Below are 20,745 nucleotides of genomic sequence, written 5' to 3'. Positions count from 1 at the left end.
GGATCCCAGCTGTGGGCTTGCACTGGCCCTTTAAAGGCGGAGGCGCACTGTCTCTTTAAGCCAGGTCTCTTGTGGGTTGTGTTTAGTGAAGGAAGTGACGGGGGGGGGGGGAGAGATTGAATGAAAAGAGAAAAACAGAATCAAAGCGTCCCAAGTAAGGGACAGAGGGAGCTGGGGCAGGGCTGCTGGGGGAGAGGGAAAAGACAGGCTGGACATGGTGGGGTAGCAGGGCACGAGAAGGAGACGTGGTTGCCAAGGCTCTGGGCACCAGCCAGCCACTCCACCGGTGCAGTGGGAGGTGTAAAGTGCAAGCCGCAGCCCATGTGCTGTCCAGAGTCCAGGGCGAGAGGCGGGGAGGGGTAAGAGGAGAGGGCTGCAGGGGGTGGAGAAGGCAGAGGGGGCGGAGGGTGGGAGCTCCCAGACCCGGGGGCTCTCTCAGCTCTGCCCAACTTTCAGCCAAAGTTTGGGAACTTCTTGGGGAGGGTTGTCGCGGGAGCCGTTGGGGCGGCGGGGGCGAGCTTGGGGTGAGGGGTGCCTGGCTGGGGGAGTCTAGGGGCTGCAGAGGGGGCGAAGCGGGGGGCAGGGGGTGCTCAGCCGTCGCCCTCTCTGGCTCCTGCTGCCGGCCGGGGATGCGCGCGCGGGGCTGCGGGCTCTCTGCGCTGCTGCTGCTGCTGCTGCTCCCGCTGGCTGCGGGGCCGCTGCCCGGCCGGGCTGGCCCCGGGGCGTTGTCCGAGCTGCGGGTCCGGGTGCGGCTGCCCGATGGGCAGGTGACGGAGGAGAGCCTGCAGGCGGACAGCGACGCCGACTGCATCAGCCTGGAGCTGCGCAAAGGGGACGGGACCCTCGTCACCCTCACCGCCGACTTCCGACAGGTACGGGGGGCAGGACCCAGCATGGGGGGGCGGAGGGTTCGGACCCCCATAGAGGGGGACAGGGGGCTCGGACCCCCACAGAGGGTGGCAGGACCCAGCATGGGGGGCCGGAGGGCTCGGACCCCCACAGAGGGGGACAGGACCCCCATAGAGGGGGACAGGGGGCTCGGACCCCCACAGAGGGGGACAGGACCCCCATAGAGGGGGGCGGGGGGCTCGGACCCCTATAGAGGGTGGCAGGACCTGGAATGAGGGGCGGGGGGCTCGGACCCCCACAGAGGGTGGGAGGGCCCGGGGGGGGGGGGCTTGGATCCCACAAAGGGGGCAGGACCCGGGATGGGGGGGCTCAGTCTCTCCCTGCTCCCAGAAAATAATGGATCTGGTCTGGGAGGCTGGAATGGGTCTTAAACTCCCCAGGGTCCAGGGCGTGTCCCAATGGGGAGGGATTTGGTGACCTCTGAGCTTACCCCCACCGGGAATCCTCCTGGGCTGGGGAATCTGAGCTGAGCCCCACATGGGGCTGGGGCACCTTTGGAGCCCTCAGTAGCTGTAGCAGAGGGATGGGAGTGTGTGTGCGGGGGGAGTGCATGGACCTTTTCTCCTCTGTGTGGCTGAGGAGCTGGCCCTGCCCCCATTACCAAACCAGGGAGAGAGAAGCAGATTTTTGTTCCCTTCCAGGGGCTTGGGGAGAATGCCCCCTGCTGAGGCTGCGTCCCCTCCTTTCCACTAGCCCAGCAGGGAATGGAGATGGGTAAGGGTCTCACTGCTGGCAGACTGTCCTCTTCCCTTCTGGTAACACCACATCTCCATTACTTCTTGGGGATCTGACCCATGGACTTGACCCTTCCTCCTTCCCCAGCACCATGGAGTAAGGGATGGAGGCCAGATCTCCTGCAGGGGACACTGCCCCCATCCCATCAGTCTGGGAGAACATGCTGCTAATGGTCCTCCCCCTTTCCCTCTTCCCCCAGCACTGTGGAGAGGAGCTATGGGATAATCCAGAGTGTATTTTGTTTATCTGTCCTCCCCGCTGGGATGGAGCAGATCAAAGGGCTACAGCCTGGGAACACTGGACATGACTTCTCATGGGAGACCAGTGGAGTGAGCTGAGCGGTTCTGTGTTTATAGAGACTCTCAGGCAGGAGTGGCAAGTCAGGAGTCTGCTTTACATGGGGGAGGTGGAGTGGGGTAGTGTTTGTGTGGAAAGGCCAGCCTGCTCTGTAACAAGTTCTGTGCCAGGGTAGGTCCCAGTGTGGTTCTCATTTATAAATTTAAATGCTCTTTTAAAGGCAGATGAATGTCATTCCCCCACTTTATAGCTGGGAGAAACTGAGGCGCGGAGCAGGGAAGGAACTTGACTCTGAGGCAGGACAGCAGCAGGGCCAGGGATGGAAGCTAGGCCAATGCCCTATCTTTCCCTGAATCTGTCCTATTGATAGCTCAGCGTGGCAGGTGTGTTTATCTGTGGTTGGGAGTGATGGGATCTCCCCTGCCTTTAGGAGGTGGGGGTATTTCAATCGGTGAAATGGGATCCCTTCTATCTTTCGGAGGAGAGGGGTGGTTCTGTCTCAGTAGGATACAGCCTTCTTTATATTTTGTGGGGTAGCCTTTATAGGTTGGGTCGTCTCTGGGTAGAACAGCACTTTGGGGTGTTTCCATCCTTCTGTGGAATCGGATGAGCAATTTCTGTCTCCACGTGGGGTGGATCACTGGGGTGTGTTGGAGGACTGGCCAGTGAGTTGGGGGCAGAGGAGTGCTCTCCGGGATTGCAGCTGCAGTGAGGGTGAGGGGACAAACTCTGATGTTGGTTGAAGGAAAGGGTGACTTTCCCCTTTTCCCTCCCCCCCCATCCATCTTGGTACAAGAGGGAGTCTATGCAGGGGAGCTGCCATTCTCTCTGAGATGAAGCGTGAGAGCACATTGCAGCAGAAGGGATTGTCTGTGCTAGATGGACTTCTCTGGAGTCTGTGCCGAGCATGAGCGGATGTCATGGATTTTCCATTCCACTAAATGGTGCACCGGAAACGGCATTCTCTTTACTGCTTTGTGCAGTGATCAGTTGGGGTGGTTAGTGTTGTTTTGTCCCAGCCCTTATTTCAGGACTGTTTACTCTGGTTTCAAGTGAAAGGAAACTAATATCTAAACTGTAATGGGTATCCTGCCCAGACCTGCTGAGAGCCTTGGAGTCTTGCAGCTATCTATGTGGGCAGTCATCACCCCCTAAACCTCCGTGCTCAGCGATGTATAAGATTTTCTCACACACACATCCATCCCCAATACAACATTTGCTCACAAGTCCCTGCTTAGTCTCTTTTCCAGCCTATCAAATGGCCTCAGTTCGAGAGTTGGAGGGTCTCAGCCCAGTTCCTTGGAGCACATGCCGTATCTCAACCCACCTCCTTCCTCAGTTGTCACAAGTTAAACCTTCTTCTCTGCAAGAACTAAATGGACCGGGGAATCTGAAATCACATCCTATTCTAACAATGGTCTCTCCATGTCAGGGATAAGGCAAATGGGCAGGGGATGGTGGTAGGAGGGAAGTTTGCTGTCCATGCTATGGGGAAAGATCTTCACTCAGCCAGGCTGCCAAGCCAGCACCTTTCTTCAGCACTAATAAGTTACACTTAAGTATCAGTGATGTGCTGGGTGCTGTACAACACACAGAAGTAAACAGCCCCTTCCCCAAGGAACTTATACTGTAAAAGACACATAGAAGATGGGATGCCCTGGGAAGCTCAGAGAAGGGAGTTAAAATCCATAATCAGTCCAAATTGTGTATCACTGCACTTTTTTTTGCCAAGGAAAATCCATGCACTTTCCAGATCCTCTAGACAGACTACGGGGGCTGTGGATACCCCCATGGGAGCTCTGGATACCACGTGGTGAAGTGCTGATGCTGCTGTTCATTCCGGCATCCCTCCCCACCCCTTCATCTCTCCTGAAGATTTGCACGTGAGACTTGTCTGCAAATCTGAAACCTGCAAGAAAACCTCTCCCCATACTCAAAGCACTCAGGGGACAGTTCTTAATTTGACATCAGCTCAGAGCTGGAATGTTGTTTTTTTTTTTTTAAATGGCTTCGCTGGAACATGGTTAAAGGGGAAAAAAACAGCCAGATGTAACAACCTGAGAAATAGAATTTACAATGCCGTGAGTAACCATGAGAGCTGCCTCCCTGCTGGGGATCCCATCCAGACCTGTTTTCCTGGCCTCTCACAGCCATTACCACATTTAACTCTGTTCTGCTCTGGTGCCCTGTTCCATGGTGTTTCACAACTTCCCCTTGCCGGCGAGAAGCCCTTGCGTTGTTCTCCTCTGGAAATGCAGATAGGGTTGTTGATCTGCGTTTCTCAGTCTAGTTTTGCGGTTACAATGCGGCCAAAATGCTGGCTTTTCACACAAATGATTTTTCCAGTTCCCTGCCTTGTGCGGGGGAAGAATCCTGCTTCCCTTCTCCCCACCCATCTGTTGATGGAAAATGGTAGGTTGTGAAATCAAGAGGAAGGATGGCCACTGGTTAGGGCGCCAGCCTGGGATTTGGGGGACCTGGTTCTGCCATTGACTCTGTGTGTTCCAGATGGGGATACTTCCTGATCAAGATTGCAAGGCACACGGATACCGTGCTAATGGGAAGCCATATAAGTACCTAAGCACCATCTCTAGAATAATCTCCTTAGGGATACAGTATGAGCTTGATCCCTTGGGACTTTCAAAACTAGACTGGACCTGTGCATTGTTTTGGCGGGAACAAGCCTGTACTGTCCCCGGGGAAGTTATTGCACAATCTAATCTATCAACATGAAAACCATTTGTTCAACCAGCTTCTTTCCCTGTGTTAATTGCGTGATGTTCACCCTGATGCAGAGGGGTTTGAGGCTTATGCAGTACTTAACTGCATTTATGCCCTGTCTTGAGGCCGGACATGGGACTTTAGTGGTGCTTGCCTGCAGCTTCTGCATGCGGGGAATTTTTCTCCCATAGAGGATTGAAACTGAAAGTATTTTATAAATCCAATTGACCTTTCGCCACTTCAGTTTACTTCTTGCACTTCATTTATCCTGCCAATGAAACCCATGATCCGATTCCCACCCACTGCGACTCTTGGCCACAGCAGCACCCAGGGAAACACCCCCAGTGCTACCCTGCTGCCCACCCCCACTGAGAGGCATGTCAGGGATTGGAAGGATAGTAGCTGCACCACTCTGTGCTCCAGCAATTCTGCGCTGTGGAGCAGTCTGTAGGCAGCAGTGAGTTAGAGAAGCCATGGGGCTGCTCGGGGATTTACTGGCCATTAGAGCAGCACAGAATCTGGGCGATAAATACGTGGCATTAAAGCAGACTTTCTGAGTGTGGTTCATTTCATGTTCTGGTTCTCCAAGGCGGCGGGCTCTGGTTGGTAAGGCATTAGACTGTATCTCGGGACGCGTGGATTCTGATCCCGGCTCTGCCACTGAGCTGCTGGGTGACCTTGAGTAAGTCACTTCACCTCTCTGTTTCCCTTTCTGTAAAATGAGGACAATAATGCGTTCCCCACCTTTATCAACCGCTTTGAGAGTGATGGGTGAAAAGTGCTGTAAACCCTAAGTGTGTATTGGTATTTATTACCAGGCACCGGTGCCTGAGATGTCTGGGTTTTTAGCACTGCAGGGGAATTGCTGAAGTAACAATAAACACCTCACTTCATTGCATTTTTGAAGGAATGAAGCATTTCTGTTTCTATTTTATGGCTGGTTGTTATTTAAAAAAATAACAACAACCTGGCAGCATCTCTGCAGAAGTGGTTGGGTTTTCACACTGCAGTCTGGGAATGGGGTGGGTGGCTTACGGTGGAGTCAGCACAAGGATGCAGGTAATTCTTTGTCCTTATAATTACTCGCAAATTAGTGCATAGAGCTGCATGTGGAGAGGGCAGATGATTTTAACCCTTGCGATGCCAGGAACTTCAGGTTGCCAACAGGCTGCTGGTGTTGTATTCAAGGCGAGTAATTATTTGGAAAAAATAAGAAGATTCACACAAGAACCAAGACAAAAATTATGCAGTGTCAGATTGGTACCTATATTTATATGCTTCTGACACTTGGCAAATGCTAGGAGCCTACAACAGAAAATTTAACGCATTCCATCAGCGATGCTTGCAGAGAACACTTGGTGTTGTCTAATGGGATAAAGTAACTAATGCTGATGTATTACAATGGAGTGGCCAACAAACTGTAGAGACAATGGTTTGCGAAAGAAGGCTGAAGTGGTTTGGGCATGTTGTACAGATGTCAGGAAAAAACCATATTCCTAGACAAGCCCTTGCCTTGATACCAGGTGGTGGAAGACGGGAAAGAGAAGGACAACAGATGACCTAAGAAAAAAAACCCATTGAGAAAGATGCCACTGTCATGGAAGCAGACTCCACTGGAGCAAGAAACGTGGCATTAGACAGACAGTGGAAATGCTGGATTGCCTCGTGTCACAAGGCATGAGAACATTGAATCTACTATTGGTGTCTGTGCTTAAGGCCGCTGCCACATCCGGGCTTCATTGTGCCAGGTGCTGTACAAACATGGAGTAGACAGCCTCCGCCCCCAAAAGTTTATGCATTCAGTTTGGGAAACCCGCTCTTCTCGAATTTCCTCCCCCGTGGATATCAAGAATATCCTAATTAATGCTGGTAAAATCGTGGAAGGGATATTAAATCTCTTGCTTCAGGGCTTAAGCTGGCCTCTGACTTTAGAGATGAGGATGAGACCTAATGTGGAGGTGCGTGGGGGGCAGTTCATCCTACATCTGCTACTGCAGGATTCTTGCACCTGCCTCTGAAGCAGCTGGAGATGCTCACAGGAGACTGGCCTTGGATGGTCCTTGGGTCTCACAGGAGACTGGCCTTGGATGGTCCTTGGGTCTGATCCAGCCTGGCGATTCCTGTATTCCTCTAGGAAATTTGTCACCTGTAGCCAGGTGTCGCATTTGGGGGCTATAAGGTGTTTAGACAGCTAAGGATTGGGGCAGGAGGCTGTTGCTTTCTTTGGGGTGTGCTCACTCCCTTGCTTGTGTGTGTATGTGACCAGCAGGCATAGGCAGGGTGCTGGAACGATTTTTATAGTGAGGCTGCTGAAAGCCATTGAACAAAACCATAGACCCTGCATATGATGGAAGCATTTGGTTTTCTATTATTACTTCAAGCCAAGGGGCACTGCCTTATCCCGAGCCTCCCTAATTCCATTTGGAGAGGGAGAATGCATAGCAACGTTATAAATCCTGCTCTTGGGTTGCTAGAATGCACAGTGTCACTGGCTGGACCCTCTCCCATTTAGCTGCACTGTACTATAATTGCCTCTGTCCTGGGCTGTGATTTCCAGCTCTCTGGCTGGAACTTTTTCCATGCTTCAGAGGCATTGTTTCACAGAAATCTCTGCAGAGGCAGGATTTTCAACAGCAGAACCCAAGATGCAGAACCGTGCTGTTCTGCGTGCACTTTTCAAAGGCTTCCTAATGGTGCCTTGGGACTCCATCAGAGAACAGATGACACCAATTCCCTGCAAGTTACTGTGAGATAATAGGAGGCTTTTTAACTCTCTCCATAGGAGGGATGGAGCAATTTGGGAGTTGTAACCAGGCAGACTAGAAACCACGATTCAAGCTCTCCACAGGTCTCCCTCTGTGACGTTAAACATTAAAGAGTTTAATGTTGCATTATTAAAATACGGATTTTCTAGGGATTTGGTATTGGAGGGGGGCAGTTCACTAGGATTCTGAGTTGGTGGTTATCTTGGGGGGTAGTGCTGCAGTCTGAAAACACTGTATTTTAATCGAGACGATCGTTTGAACAGCGAGAATGATTCTTTTTTATCTGATACTGTTTATTGGTCTGGTAAGCTGAGCACAGGACTGGAAGGCCACAACTCCTGAGTTCTAGTTCCACTTTTGCCACTGATTGACTGCCCGGCCATAGGCCACTGATTTGTGCATTCCTCGTCTTTTAGGTGTTTAGCATCAGATGTTTAGAGCTTGATTTTTTTTGGGAGAGAGAGGTGCTGAGTGCCCACAGCTCCCATTGACTTCACTTGGAGTTCCAGGTGCTCCCTACTTACCAAACCAGACCCATTATAGGGCACCAAAAATGGAGGCATCTGAAATTGCCACGCTTGCAAATGTGGCCTTAACCTCTGAACCACAAAGTCCCTATTTGTAAAGCATTGTTCTTATCTAGAGTACCTCACATGGATTTCATGATGATCCATCAGTTAATGCTTGTGAAGTGTTTTGGAAACCTAAAGCACCGTGCAAGTGCTAAGCGCTATTTATTTCAGTTTTGCAGTAACTGATCCAACTTTCCATTACAAACAAGGGACTCTGGTTGCTTTGAGTTTTACCCACACAACCCAGTTAGACCTTTTTTATTTGAAGAACGTGATAGAAGAGTAACACCCACTATCACTACACCAGCCAAATTCTGCTTTTGCATCTACCTATCTTAGGTATCTTAGATACTTACCTGGTATCTCAGCATCTCACAACCCTTGGTATATTTATCCTCATAACTCTGCTGTGAGGCAGGTCAGTGCTATTATCTCCATGTTACAGATGGGCAACTGAGACACAGAGTGGCTAGGTGACTTGCCCATGGTCAAGCAGGGTAGAGCAGGGGATTGAACTCAGGTGTCCCAAGTCCCTGGATAGCACCCTACTCACCTTCCTTCCTCTGTGTGGAGGTACACAGTCCCCCTTTGCGCTCAATAGGAGCCAAGCATGTGAATCACTGTCCTAAAAGCTTTTGTTTCTTGAGGACTGGTTTGCTCCACTCAACGTGGAACTGAGATAGGGTGACCAGATGTCCCGATTTTATAGGGACAGTCCTGATTTTGGGGGCTCCTATTACCCCCCTGTCCTGATTTTTCACACTTGCTGCCTGGTCACCCTAAACTGAGAAGTTCAGCTCAGATCTAGCCATGCTTGGCCCTTAGTCCCTGTTGGGAAAGGCCTAAAAGCAGCCTGAATTGCCCTCTCATCCCAGAAGATGGTCCCTGTAGGAGAGGGATGAGGCCGGGTTTGAGGAGCAAGGAGATGGAATGAGGAAAGAATAAATGGAGGACAAGGGGGCTCCTCCAAACTGGAAGTCCTCTAGTGGAGTGTAATGGGGTTTGGTCACTGCAGGAGCCCCTCCTTGTGGCCAGGTGGGGCAGCTCTTTCCCTCTGGTGCCCCATGCTGACAATCACTCCATCACTGGGGTGGTCTCTTCTGTAACTCGTCTCTCCGGCTTTTGTCACGATATTAACGTCCACCCATTTTGGGGTAACAAAGCTCAACAAACAAAAGTCCCCCAAAGGACTCCTAAACCTCATATCAGGGCTGCAGCCCCTGACTCTGGGCCCAGTGATCACCGCATCCCTCCGGGCTCTGAATTATCCATATCTCCTTCTGTCAGGGGGCTTCATGCCCCCTTCCCAGTGGCTGGTAGAGGAACCCAAGCCCTCCCTCTTCTCTAGGTTCCAGCCCAGGAATCCTGTAACCAACACCCAAAGTCTGCACATTTCTACCCCTTGGTGCAGTTTCCCTGGGCTTCTTCCTACCCGGGCTTCTTCCTACCCAGTCTTCTCAGGCTTTCTTCCCTGCAACTTCTCTGCGTTGACCCTTCTTTCAGGGCTAGGATCCCTGGGCTCATTCTCCCCCTGGGTTTCCTCCTCCCAACGTCTCTGCTCCCAGAGAGTGACTGCAGACTCCCTCCCTGGAGCCACCTTCTGAGACAAACTTCCTTCTTGATCAGAACCAGCCTGCTCTTGCCCAGCTGGATTTCATGATCACCTGAGCGTGGCTGTTCCTCCAGGTGCGGCCAGGTGGCATAACTGGCCTCGTAGGCCCACATTAACCCATTCTTGGCCTGGTGGGCTACATGCCCCACCAGTCTGGGCCTGGGGGACCTGCTACACCTTTCTCATTGGGCAAAAGGGCTTCCCCCCCAGGGCAAGGATGTGGCTTCGGTATAGCAGTTAGGAGGAGCTCTAGGGCTGCCTGTTCTTTAGCTTCACCAAGCAGTGTGAAGCCAAAATCTAAACAATAGTAGTAACTGTACTAACCACACCTAGGTTCAGAGACACAGGTCAGGGGTTGCCAGCGCCTCCTGAAAGGGTTAATGTGGAGAGTCCTTGAGAAAACGTATCTGGGGAGGTTCAGGTGTCCTGTTGGAACTTGTTCCCATGCTGGGAAGTTTTACAGAAATCCCCGTCTGGTAACCGTACTGTGCCCTCCGTTGACTTGGCCAGGAACTCACTCAGCACTGAGTCACCTCACTCCTCTGGCAGGACCGGCAGTGAGGGGGCTGGGGTTGCAGTCAGGAGGAGGAGCAATTACCATCACCACTCTCTGCACTTCTGTAATACTACAGTAGTGTTTCCCAGTAACTCTTACTGGGGTCTATTTGCACCCAGGGCTCTGCCGCCTTTTATCAATTGGGTCTCATTGCGACGACTGGCGTCCCTTGAGGAAGAGTGAAGGGAGGTCCGAGGCAGTGTCCCAGGCTGGGCTTAGGACCTAGAATCTGCTCTCATGGGGTCTGTCTACACTGCAGCCTCCCAGACAGACCGCACAAGGAGGACTCTAGCTAGCGCACTAAGACTAGCAGTGCGAACATTGCAACCCCCTGGGTCTGAGCTCGGGTGGCTAGCCCGAGTCTCCACTAGAGCCACGACATCCACGCTGCTATTTTTAATGCTCAAGCTTGAGTCCAGCTAGCATGAGTCTGTCTACCCAGGCTGGGAGGCTCACCCCCAGCTGCAGTGTAGACATGCCCCCGGAGCATTAATCCTCTAACCACCTCTCTGCCCTGGATTCTGCCCGGGTCTCCCTGCTGGCTCACTGTGAAGACTTGGCCACCATAGCCGAGAGGCCTGAGCCCAGCGGGAGGCAGCTGCGGCTCTGAGGAAATTGGTCACCAGTGTGGCGCAAGGATCGTCGTTCTAGATTCTGAGACTTCCGGGGTGGGAGTTGGATGGTGGCAGGCGAGGCCATGCAGGGCCGACGTCCTGCTGTCTCTGACGCGGTGAAGCCAGGGGCGGTGGGTGGGACGTGGTTTATTTAGATCCATCTCTAAAGGCTAAAGCCTTTCCGATTCTGCTGATGGAGTATTGGGAGAGGGAAGGGCTGGCAGAGGAGCGCAGGGCTCTCGCCAAGCCTGGCATGTAGAGTTCACAGGGAGAACTCTGGAAGGGGAATAATGCAGGTCGGTGGGGGAGGGAGGGACGGGGGAGGGCGGTGCTGTTGTCTCATGGACAGTACAATGGAAGGGGCAGTTAATCCGTGAAGACCCCTTCGGATATCCTGCCTGCATCTACTTCCCCTCTTGTGTGATCTCCTTTCCCGCTGCTCTCCTCCTCCCAATCCCTCTCTGCCCCATTTCCCTGCCCTGTTACCCCCTTCTTCTCTATCCCTCTTCTTCCTCCTTTCTCTGCTGCAGGATCTCCCTGGCCCTCCTGTATTTTCTTTCTCTCCGCCCCCACTTTTCTATTTCTCTGCTTCGTCCCTAGCCTTTTGTCCCACCTATGAGCCCCTTTAACGAAGATGCTTGCAGTGATCCAGACAAGAGGCCCTCCAGTTCCCTTGGCTCTGGCCACATGGAGACCACAGTCTATAAATCACTGAGCGCACACAGCCGGGTAGATAAATATTTAGATTGGCTCCGGCGGCGGGGCTGGGTCACAGACTCTCCGGTGTGATGGGAACGAGCTCGCAGGGGAGGGAGGAGGGGAAATAGATTGAAGCTGCACACAGAAAGACCAAATAGCAGCGGGAGAGGACCCGGGAGTGTGTGTCTGAGGATGATGCCGGCAAGGCAGGATGAGACAGGGTCTGAGAGAGCCGGGGGCTTTGTTCGTTCGCGGCCCCCACTCTCCTGCAACTCCAGCCGGTTGTGTGTCCATGTGAGGTCAAACCCACACTGATTTACCCCCCATGCAAACCCCTGGCATCACGGGTGGGTAGATTGATTCAGAATCCAGCCCTACGTGTTAGTGTCATCTCACATTTCCCTTCCCCTCTTCCTGGGCATCAGGGCTAAATTTGTCTGAGGTGTAAGCAGGCTCATGCCACTGACTTCAACCCTATACCACTGGGTCGGGTGACGTTGTGCCTGCTTCTACTAGCCCTGAACGTGCTCCTCCAGCTCGCCCAGGTGCACAGATTGCCAGTGCGTTTGTGTAACTGTTCCTGCTTTCGTTTAACGGCAGGGTTTGAACCTGGGACCATCAATGCTAAAATCATGAGCTTCATCCACTTCTGCTAATGGCTTACAGCTGTTAGAAGCAGCAATAGACTCATGGACCAGCCATGAGAGAGACAAAGACCCAGTTATTGAGGTACACGTACCTTTGGGCAGGTAGATCAAGAAGAATTCTGCAGTTCCACAAGATCTCCATGTCAGTCTGCAAAACTCACTTTCAACCTGGAGATTTAATTTTTTTCTAATCCCTTGCCCCTGGGCAGCTAAATTTTCAGATTTCATTGTCTGGCAACAAAAAATGTGGCTGGCTCGCTGTCAGCCTTGGGTCTCATTTTTCTCGAGTAAATTAAAGTGAAATATCATTCTGTTTGAGACTGTTGGGTAGTTCATTTTTATTTGCTGGAGCCTCACTCGGCCTTGCATGTCGTGGGAGATCAAAGCGGAAGAGCTCAAATCAAAACCACTCGGCCTAAATTTAGAAGACTCTACAGTGAATCTGGGCCGTACCACCAGGGCCAGGTTTAGACAAGACCCTTCTCATTAGAGTAATTGAAAAACAGGATGAATTTTTCCCCCCCACAAACATTTTTGTGCAAATTTCATCCTTTCTTTTTTTCTGGGTTAAAATTGGAAATGTTGGCAGTTTCCCTCTACCCTACTTCCCCCGCCCCGCTTTTGTGCTGTTTCATCCATCGCCTTAGGCTTGTAATTCCAGATCTCAGGAAAGATCATCGCGCTCTGACTTTTATTTTGGAAAAGATACTTTCAAATCTTGCTCTTGAAGACCCAAAAGACCACAGCGGCCTCTAGCTCTGAGTGATGCCTTTAAAGCCACTGAGAGTCATTTCAGGGGTATCCCCTGTGCGTGGTGGGTTGCCAGTCAAGCCCAAGGACTGGAGGCAGTGATAAAAAATGATCAAGTTTGTGGACTAATTGGATTTTTTTTTCTTTTAAATTCCCTCTATTTCCTGCTTCTCTTGTTCAGTTTCCATTTAATAAGTACACCCAGCAAAATCCCTGCTCCGGCCATTGGAAGGGAGCCACATCTCAATCTGCAGCTGTTCTTTCAGCTGTCCAGATGTGCGCTGAATTCCACATCCTTTTGTTTTCTGTAGGTGGGAGAGGAGACAGTGAGTAAGTTGAGGAATGTATGAACTGGCCCAGATGGTAGCCCCAGACAGGACATTGCTCAGAGCTTTGATTCCTGCTCTGGACAAAAGGAGGTCTCGTTCCAAACCTTGTGAGCCAGGTAACAGGAACACCCCAGAGATCCTAAGGGGGAAAGGTCTTCTCAGCAGCTTGGCGTCCCTCTTCCTGGTCAGTGCGGCTTCTGCTCACACTCCCATGGAGGTTGGTCTTAACCGCAGTGTTCTTCGGTGGATTCCAAAGGAAGTGAATAGTATTCCACTCCTCTGCTAGGGAAATGCTGCCACTGTGACATAATTCATTCTGTAAGTGAATTTAGCTCTGGAGAATGGTGCCAGATTAACAGCCAGGACACACACAATCTCTGTCTATAGAACAGATACAGCAAAGAAAACCAGCTTTCCACCCCAGCCCACCCACACACTGGCCCGCTAACGTACCTCCATCTTGACCTGGGAGAGCCTCCTCTTAGGATGAGAATTCAGTATTCATGAGCCATTCAGTCCTTGGCCTCACTGCTGAAGTGCCCAGCGTGGGTGTTAATTTAGTTTCCAAATGTGACGGGATTTTTGTGATGTAGACATCCGTCCCCTAGGGACTGGACTGCGATCATTTCACACAGGCCACTAAACAATTGTCAGGTGGTCTCTGTCAGCCTGAGCTGGATTTATGCTGCTGCTCCAGCAGTGAAATGCTCCTGCATCTCCCGTTACCAATCTCCCTGTGATGCCAAAACATGAAAAAGAGCCTTTGTCATGGAGAGTATCCTGCCTCTTTCCGCCTGCTTCTCGGGAGCTGGAGTTTTTCTCTCTCCGTCCAGTATGTTCTTACCAGTGATGTTCCAAAGGAGTGAGTCCCCTTTACCTCTCCCTCCCGCCAAGGACTTGAATGCCCTCAAAGCAAAGAGCCAGCTCCTCCTATGGCATAAATTGGCATCGCTTCATAAAGTCAATGGAGCCTGTTCTGACTTACACCAGATGTGGCTCTGGCCCAGAGAGCTTTTTCTTATAGAACAAAGTTTTTGTGAGTCCTCAGTGGAGTAGCTAAGCGCCGGTGTCCTGAGCTGAACTTTGACACACAGATGACTTCTTAACCAGATGCAGGCCCTAGCTGCAGGAATCCTGGGCTAGAATTCTCTGGCCTGGGCTATGTAGGAGGTCAGATGAGATTTGTCATAATGGGTCCCTTCTAGCCTTAAAATCTATGAATTTCGTCTCTGCTCTGCCATTTGTTGGGTCCAGAGATGAGCATCCTGTTGGCTGGCCCGTAGCCCCACACGCCCTGATGCCGAGTGCCAAGGAGTGGGTGGGGAGGAGCTGGAGTAGCATCAGGGTAGCAGAATCCACGGTAGATAGAGTGTGGCGCTGTCATGCTGGGAAGAGCGGGTCAAAGGTTTTTCTTGTGCACTGAGAGCCGAGGGGAAGGGGATTTACCTTGTTTAACAGCTTGCTGATGAGGTGAGGACCTATGCCGCAATGATAGCCCATGGTATTTTTAGTTGTTGATGGCTGGGAGCTGTGACCAGCTGCCCCCACAGGGCTACGATTACAGCTCAAAAATAGCAACTTGGAGGAAAAATGTGCCTCTCAGTTTGTACATAGTGTGAAGAGGCGGGATGTGGTGTCAGGTGTTTGTCCCTCCTGCAAGGAATGGCCGCTCTTTGACGCCAATGGACGGCGGGGGGAGGGGGGGGGAAGGAATATTTCAATTGATTTTCCTGACTTTTGGATCAGGCCTTTACTGCAGGGATCACATATTCAAGTGCCAATTCAATGTGCCATCCAGCCCAGAGGGGTGAAGATTCTGGATGCTCAAAACCCACTGGGAGACTAAGTGGCAAACTCTCCACCTCTCCAATGTTCCTCGGTAGCACCACCCTGCCTGAGCTACACTGCCATCAATCTTCCCCTGGGTGCAGCTGCCCCCAGGGAAAGTCCCAAGGATTCGTCAAGGGCCAGAAGATGGACCATGTGGCCAAAAAGTCCTCCCCCCAGCCCACCTGCTCTCTGCCCCTTCCACAGGTCTAGGGGCAGAGAGTGGGTGGGAAAAGATCTCTTCAGATTTGGGGGGTGGAGGGGCTGTGGACCATGCTGCAAAGCAGTCTGAGCCCTCATTGCAAACAGTGAGGTGGTGACTCCAGAGATGGGTTGGCAGCTCCATGAACGTGTGAGCATTGCTGTCTTAGGCGGACAGAGTAGCAAACGTGTGGAGCGATCTTTGATTTGCTTTGCCAGCTAATGAAGATTCTCCTTCAGCTTGTGTTCTATGCCTGAGAGCCTGGGGCGGATACCCCAGTTTCTATCCCTATGGCCACTCCTGTGTGGTTAAGCTGGCAAGGATGATTTGTGACCCACAGGCTTGATACCCTGTAGCAAAGCCGGTTTAATTTGCGTACTGTAATCCTATTGGATGAGTGTCGTAAATTCTTTGAGTTTTGTATTATGTTTAAAGTGATGACGTTGGAAACATCTCTCAGCCTGGACGCTGGCGTTGGGTTGGCTGGCTTCTTTATTTTTGTTTTTGTAACACGTTAAGAATCTCATTCCCCTGGCTGGGACACAATTTGCATCACGGGAGTGAAATACGACTTTTTAGTTTGGTCATTCCTAGCAATGAGATTTTCCCCACACGCACCTTGTGCCTTTGCTCCATCCATGGAACAAATAATCTTTGATGCCCAGCAGAGGTTCATGTCTATTGCTGTAACTAATGGATGCTGCTGGAATAGCAGATTTGGAGGGTCATGGAATCTGTATAAATGTTTCCCCTTCGCTGATGCTGCTGAGACGTGACCAGGTGACTCATCCCTCTCATGGGTCTCTGGTGACGTCCCAAGGGACACTGAGCCGGATGCTTTCCTGTGAGCCATTTCTACCATAGCAACATCGATTCCACTGTACGTGCATCCAGCAGTTCTGCTTTCCAGTTTCCTCTGGGTGACTCAGGACCCACCTCCCTCCACATTCACTTGCCTGCTGCTCTCCAGAGGGAACCTCTGTCGCCCCTTGCTGCTATCCATAGATTTTCGCACAGCCCGCTCCCCTTGCTCTCTTCTGCGATGGGATGCAGGTGGAGGATGTACTTGTCTGGACAGCAGGAAGTGAGGGCGTCCTTTCCTAGTAGATATGGGTGGGGAATTTGGAGGTGCAGGAGCAGGATATAATCTGTGGGATATTGGGGTGCAACATGAGCAGTGATGGGTGGGAAATAGGGTGTCCTCCCACGTGGTGTGGGTCTGGGGTGTACCAGTCAGGTGTCTGTTCCTGGAAGAGATGGGGAGGAATGAGGCATCCCATCCCCATAGGTGCAAGTGTGGGGTGCCCCCTATACAACAGTGGGGTATATCTAATCCCCATTGTCTCTCTTCCTTTCACTCCTTGTCCTTTCTCTCTCACACTCTCCCTTCATTTCGCTGTAGTCTCTTACTCACTTCCTTCTGGTCACACTTCACTGGCTACTGCCAGGACCGGCTGCATGTCAGTAACAGGAAGAAGTATGAAACCTGCTGTTAAGGCCATCAATAACTCTGTCTCAATGGAGAAGAGAAGGGTGGGAGGGGAGAAGGGAATCTGTAATCTCTTGCCATCTCACTGACATTTTCTTTACAGGCGCTGGAAGGAGAAGCAGCTGCTGGCATTTACCCCCCTGGGGAGCCGTTTCTTGTCTTTAACCCTCTCCTTCCCTTCCAGGCCACTGCTGCTTCTCCGAGTCAAAGCCATGCTGCTGCACACAGCAGTAGGGTTGGGTACTCTTCAGGATAGCACCCCCTCCTGGAAGGAGATGGATCCACAGGGAGAGCTTCCCCTATCTAAGGGCCAAAACACAGCATTCCTGGTCCTACCAAAACAGGAAAGAATGGGGCACTCGCTGCAAGGGCACCCCCTATTGGTGGGGGAAGCTGAGGATCATTGATTCATAGGAGAAACTGGTGATCCCTAGAGAGTCGGTGTCACTCCTTGGTATGGAAAAGGCATACTATGAGATAGGTGTATGTGTAACACACTTGACCGGGGGCTCTGTCTGCCTCTAGTGGTGGCTGGGCCATAGATAGCGGTTGATAAACCCGCTAACGCCTTGGCTGAAAGTTTTTTAACCCAGTTCAATTCCCTGCATTGCTGGGTGGGTTGTCGGTAGTGGGGATTGAACCTGTGACCTCTGGAGCTAAAGGCATGAGCCTCTATTGCAAAAAGAGCCAGCGCTATCAGCCGGGGCTGCAACATGCTCGTCGACCTCTATCTGTAGCCTCACCACCGCTAAAGGGGGACAGTGTCCCACTGAATGGGTTGCGGGTGGTTGAGTGGTTCAGGGAGGGAAGCCCATTTCTCTTTGCTCCTCCTTCACGTAGCACCAGGGACTATCTCACAGATGTGCAATGGAAGGAGGAAAAGGAACGAGGTGGTTCGGCATGCACGTCTCTCCCCCAGTGAGGCACCATCATGCCCCTTCTCCCCTGTAGGATCTCTGAAGTCCTGCTGCCAGCCCCTGAGGATTCGGGCTGGGGGACGCTGGTTAACCTTTGTGGTTTGTTTTTGGGTTTTTTTGTCAGGAGGTGAAGATTTTCCGTGCTCTGATCCTGGGGGAGCTGGAGAGGGGCCAAAGCCAGTTCCAGGCGCTCTGCTTTGTCACACGGCTTCACCGCAACGAGATCATCCCCAGCGAGTCCATGGCGAAGCTGCGGCAGGTGAGGGGCAGCCCCACGAGATGGCCTGGTGCCTCCCCCACATGTGATCCCTGGTCTCTTGGGGCTATGTGCTTTCCTGTAGGGATAAAAGCCAGCCAGGGCCCCTAACCTTTTCAGGTACCGGTCCCAATTTAGTAGCCTCAGATCACTGGCCTAGCCAACAGTCACCACTTCCCAGTGCATGCTCCAACCAGCAATGGCTGCCCCTAACCCTAGGCTAGCGCAGCCCCCATTCCATCAGCTGGGAGGAGGAGAGCAACTGTGGCCAGGAGTGGCCAAGACCTCCACTTTGCCCCCCGTCTAAATAGGCAGCACCCACGGTGCTCCTTACTGAGGTGTCTATTCAATGCCATCTCATGGAGAAGATGCCACCTACTGAATTGCCAGCACTTCCAGCAGCCCCTGGAATTTCTCTGGAGTCTCATTCAAGTGCCGGGCAGGCCCAGCTCTGGCGTAGCTTGGAGATCAGCTGGGAATCCCAGCACAAGACAGGCCAGCTGCATGCTTATTTCTTAGGTTTGCATAAAATACTGTTGTCCCAAAAAAGCTAATTTGGGGGGGAGGGGAGGAAGACGCTGACCGTACTTGTTACCCATAATACAGCAGGAATTAGAGTCGATGTAACTTTCTCCTCGCCAGAAAAACCCCAAGACGGTGCGGCAGGCGGAGGAGGTGCGTGGGCTGGAACATCTCAACATGGATGTAGCGGTCAACTTCAGCAAAGGGGCTCAGCTGAGCCCCCACATTCACAACATCTGCTCGGAGGCCAAAGAGGCTATTTACACCCGAGAAGAAGACGTTAAATTTTGGCTGGAGAAAGGTAAGAATCTCCTTCCGCACTGGGCCTGCTAGCGGTAAAAGTGCGACCCGGTCTGCAAGCCACTACGATCTCCCCCTCTGCATTGTTGGGGGATAATCTGGTTCACGTCAATCCCTTACATGTGCAGCTGGAGTATTGGTGCACACAGATCCTTTGCACACTGCCTGGGGGAGGACTAGTGGTTAACTTGCTACACATCTGTTTTTCACATGCTGCTCTTCTAATGAATCCAAGCTGAGCGTGTTATTTTCTGGGGCCACATCTCCCTAGTGTGAGACCCTGCTCCTCCCACGACCCCACCTAGTTCCACATCCTAGACCTGCCTGGGCACAACTACCAGATCCTGTCCCCTGGGCACGAGAAGAACATTCGGTGACTTATGCCGAGGCCGTAAACCAAGTGCAGGGAAGGCAATTAGTGCTAATTAAAGTGACGGCTTCTGTGATGTGGACACCTGGCGATGGGAACTGGGCTGAGCCCCCACAAACCTCGTTTCATAGAGGGGCTGATGCCTGTCACTTTCCATCACTACCTATAATCTGGACCAGATTTGAATTGGTGCCTTAGAGGGGAGAAGGCCTATCGCCTATTCCCAGCCCCCCGAGCCACCTAGCCTGCCTGCTTTTGTATGGGCCTGTCTCCTAATAGTTCTCCACCGACCTGCCACAGCAGGAGGCAGCATCCTAAGCCATGCGCCTGTCTCTCCCTTTCCTCCCACAGGGGTGGATGGCTCCATGTTCGAGGTCTTGCCCCAGTCGGCCGACCTGCCCGACCTGCAGCGCTGCAAGTTGTGCTTGGACCGCTGGAAGCCCTGCATCTGCAGCTACTCGCTGAGCATCGAGTGGTACCCCTGCATGCTCAAGTACTGCAAGAGCCGCGATGCCAGCGGCAAGGTCTCCTCCTACAAGTGCGGCATCCGCAGCTGCCAGAAGGGCTACGGTTTTGACTATTACGTGCCGCAGAAGCAGCTGTGCCTATGGGACGAGGAGACCTAGGAGGCCCTGGCCAGGCCTTTCCAAGCGGCATCTCTTCTGCCTCCCGCTGTGACGCTCTGGCTGCCTGGATGGGGAGACGGGCCATGGAGGTGCCTTGTGCCATGAAGGATTTGTGTATGCCTCTTTCCTTCCCACTCCCCTGGGCCCCCTAATGCTGCCTCATACTGTGAAAACTGGCTCAGCTTGCCATGCATTAAGAGTGCCCTGCCCACCTCCTGTGGGCATCACTCACCTATGGCAATCTGGGACCAGATGGAGGTGGGGGGAGGAGCTTTCGTGGGGGGAAGGGGTTCATTTTGATCTAGCAGGTTTGCCCAGCTCTGGGGAAGAGACGGACTAGCTGGGGTGTCGGTGCCAGGATGGAGCCTCTTCAAGGGGGGAGCCATTTTAACTGTAGCCTCTCAACCACCAAAATGTGACCCTGGTGCTTTGTTTTAAAGAAACCCAGCCACCAGAGGGGGTGGAGCTCCGACCCCTTCCCTGCCTCTTCGACCTTCCAGCGACACCAGAGCAGCATTGGCCACCAAAGGGGGCTGATGGTTTGTGGGGTCACTCCCAAGCAAGGGGTGGTCCGAGGCCCACAAATCAAGAGCCCTGCTGTGGTTAGTCCTAGTGTCACATTGGATGTTGCCTCCTCCCCCTGGCTGGAGGAGGGAATGGTATGTAGCAGGAGCTGCCGTAAACCCCACCTCAGCCCCTAAAAAGTGAAGGGCTCTAAGTAGTCTCTGGTTTGGCTTGTTCTCATGACCCATCCCTGCTGGGGATTAGGCTCCTGCGTCCCACTTGCTTCCTATTAAGAAAGACCCGTCCACACATTTCTACCCACCCCTGCAAGACTGTAATTGTGACGGGGAGAGAAGATGGGGGGAGGGATAGCTCAGTGGTTTGAGCATTGGCCTACTAAACCCAGGGTTGTGAGTTCAATCCTTGAGGGGGCCATTTAGGGATCAATGGGGCAAAAATCTGTCTGGGGTTTGCTCCTGCTTTGAGCAGGGGGTTGGACTAGATGACCTCCTGAGGTCCCTTCCAA

The 20,745-nt window shown here is 52.3% G+C and overlaps 1 protein-coding gene across 1 annotated transcript; it reads left to right on the top strand.

Moving 5' to 3' along the window:
• Nucleotides 1-629: 629 nt before the first annotated feature.
• OAF (out at first homolog) lies at nt 630-20,632 on the top strand. The gene is made up of 4 exons (XM_024196647.2): nt 630-872; nt 17,766-17,900; nt 18,540-18,720; nt 19,441-20,632. The coding sequence occupies exons 1-4, from the start codon at nt 630-632 to the stop codon at nt 19,713-19,715; spliced, it is 834 nt and encodes a 277-aa protein (XP_024052415.1). The 3' UTR covers nt 19,716-20,632.
• Nucleotides 20,633-20,745: the final 113 nt, after the last annotated feature.

Source organism: Terrapene carolina, unplaced genomic scaffold, assembly GCF_002925995.2.
Source record: "Terrapene carolina triunguis isolate 2854851 unplaced genomic scaffold, T_m_triunguis-2.0 Scaffold374, whole genome shotgun sequence".
In the NCBI taxonomy this organism is placed as follows: domain Eukaryota; kingdom Metazoa; phylum Chordata; order Testudines; family Emydidae; genus Terrapene; species Terrapene triunguis.
The sequence above is the reverse complement of the archived record's forward strand: the minus strand, read 5'-3'. Positions and strand labels throughout refer to the sequence as shown.

Bases quoted from the DNA above. Each gene is read 5' to 3' on its own strand.
- OAF (XM_024196647.2), top strand. From the start codon at position 630: ATGCGCGCGCGGGGCTGCGGGCTCTCTGCGCTGCTGCTGCTGCTGCTG. The intron at 873-17,765 runs GTACGGGGGGCA...TTTTTTTGTCAG, and splicing joins TCACCGCCGACTTCCGACAG to GAGGTGAAGATTTTCCGTGC. The intron at 17,901-18,539 runs GTGAGGGGCAGC...TCTCCTCGCCAG, and splicing joins CCATGGCGAAGCTGCGGCAG to AAAAACCCCAAGACGGTGCG.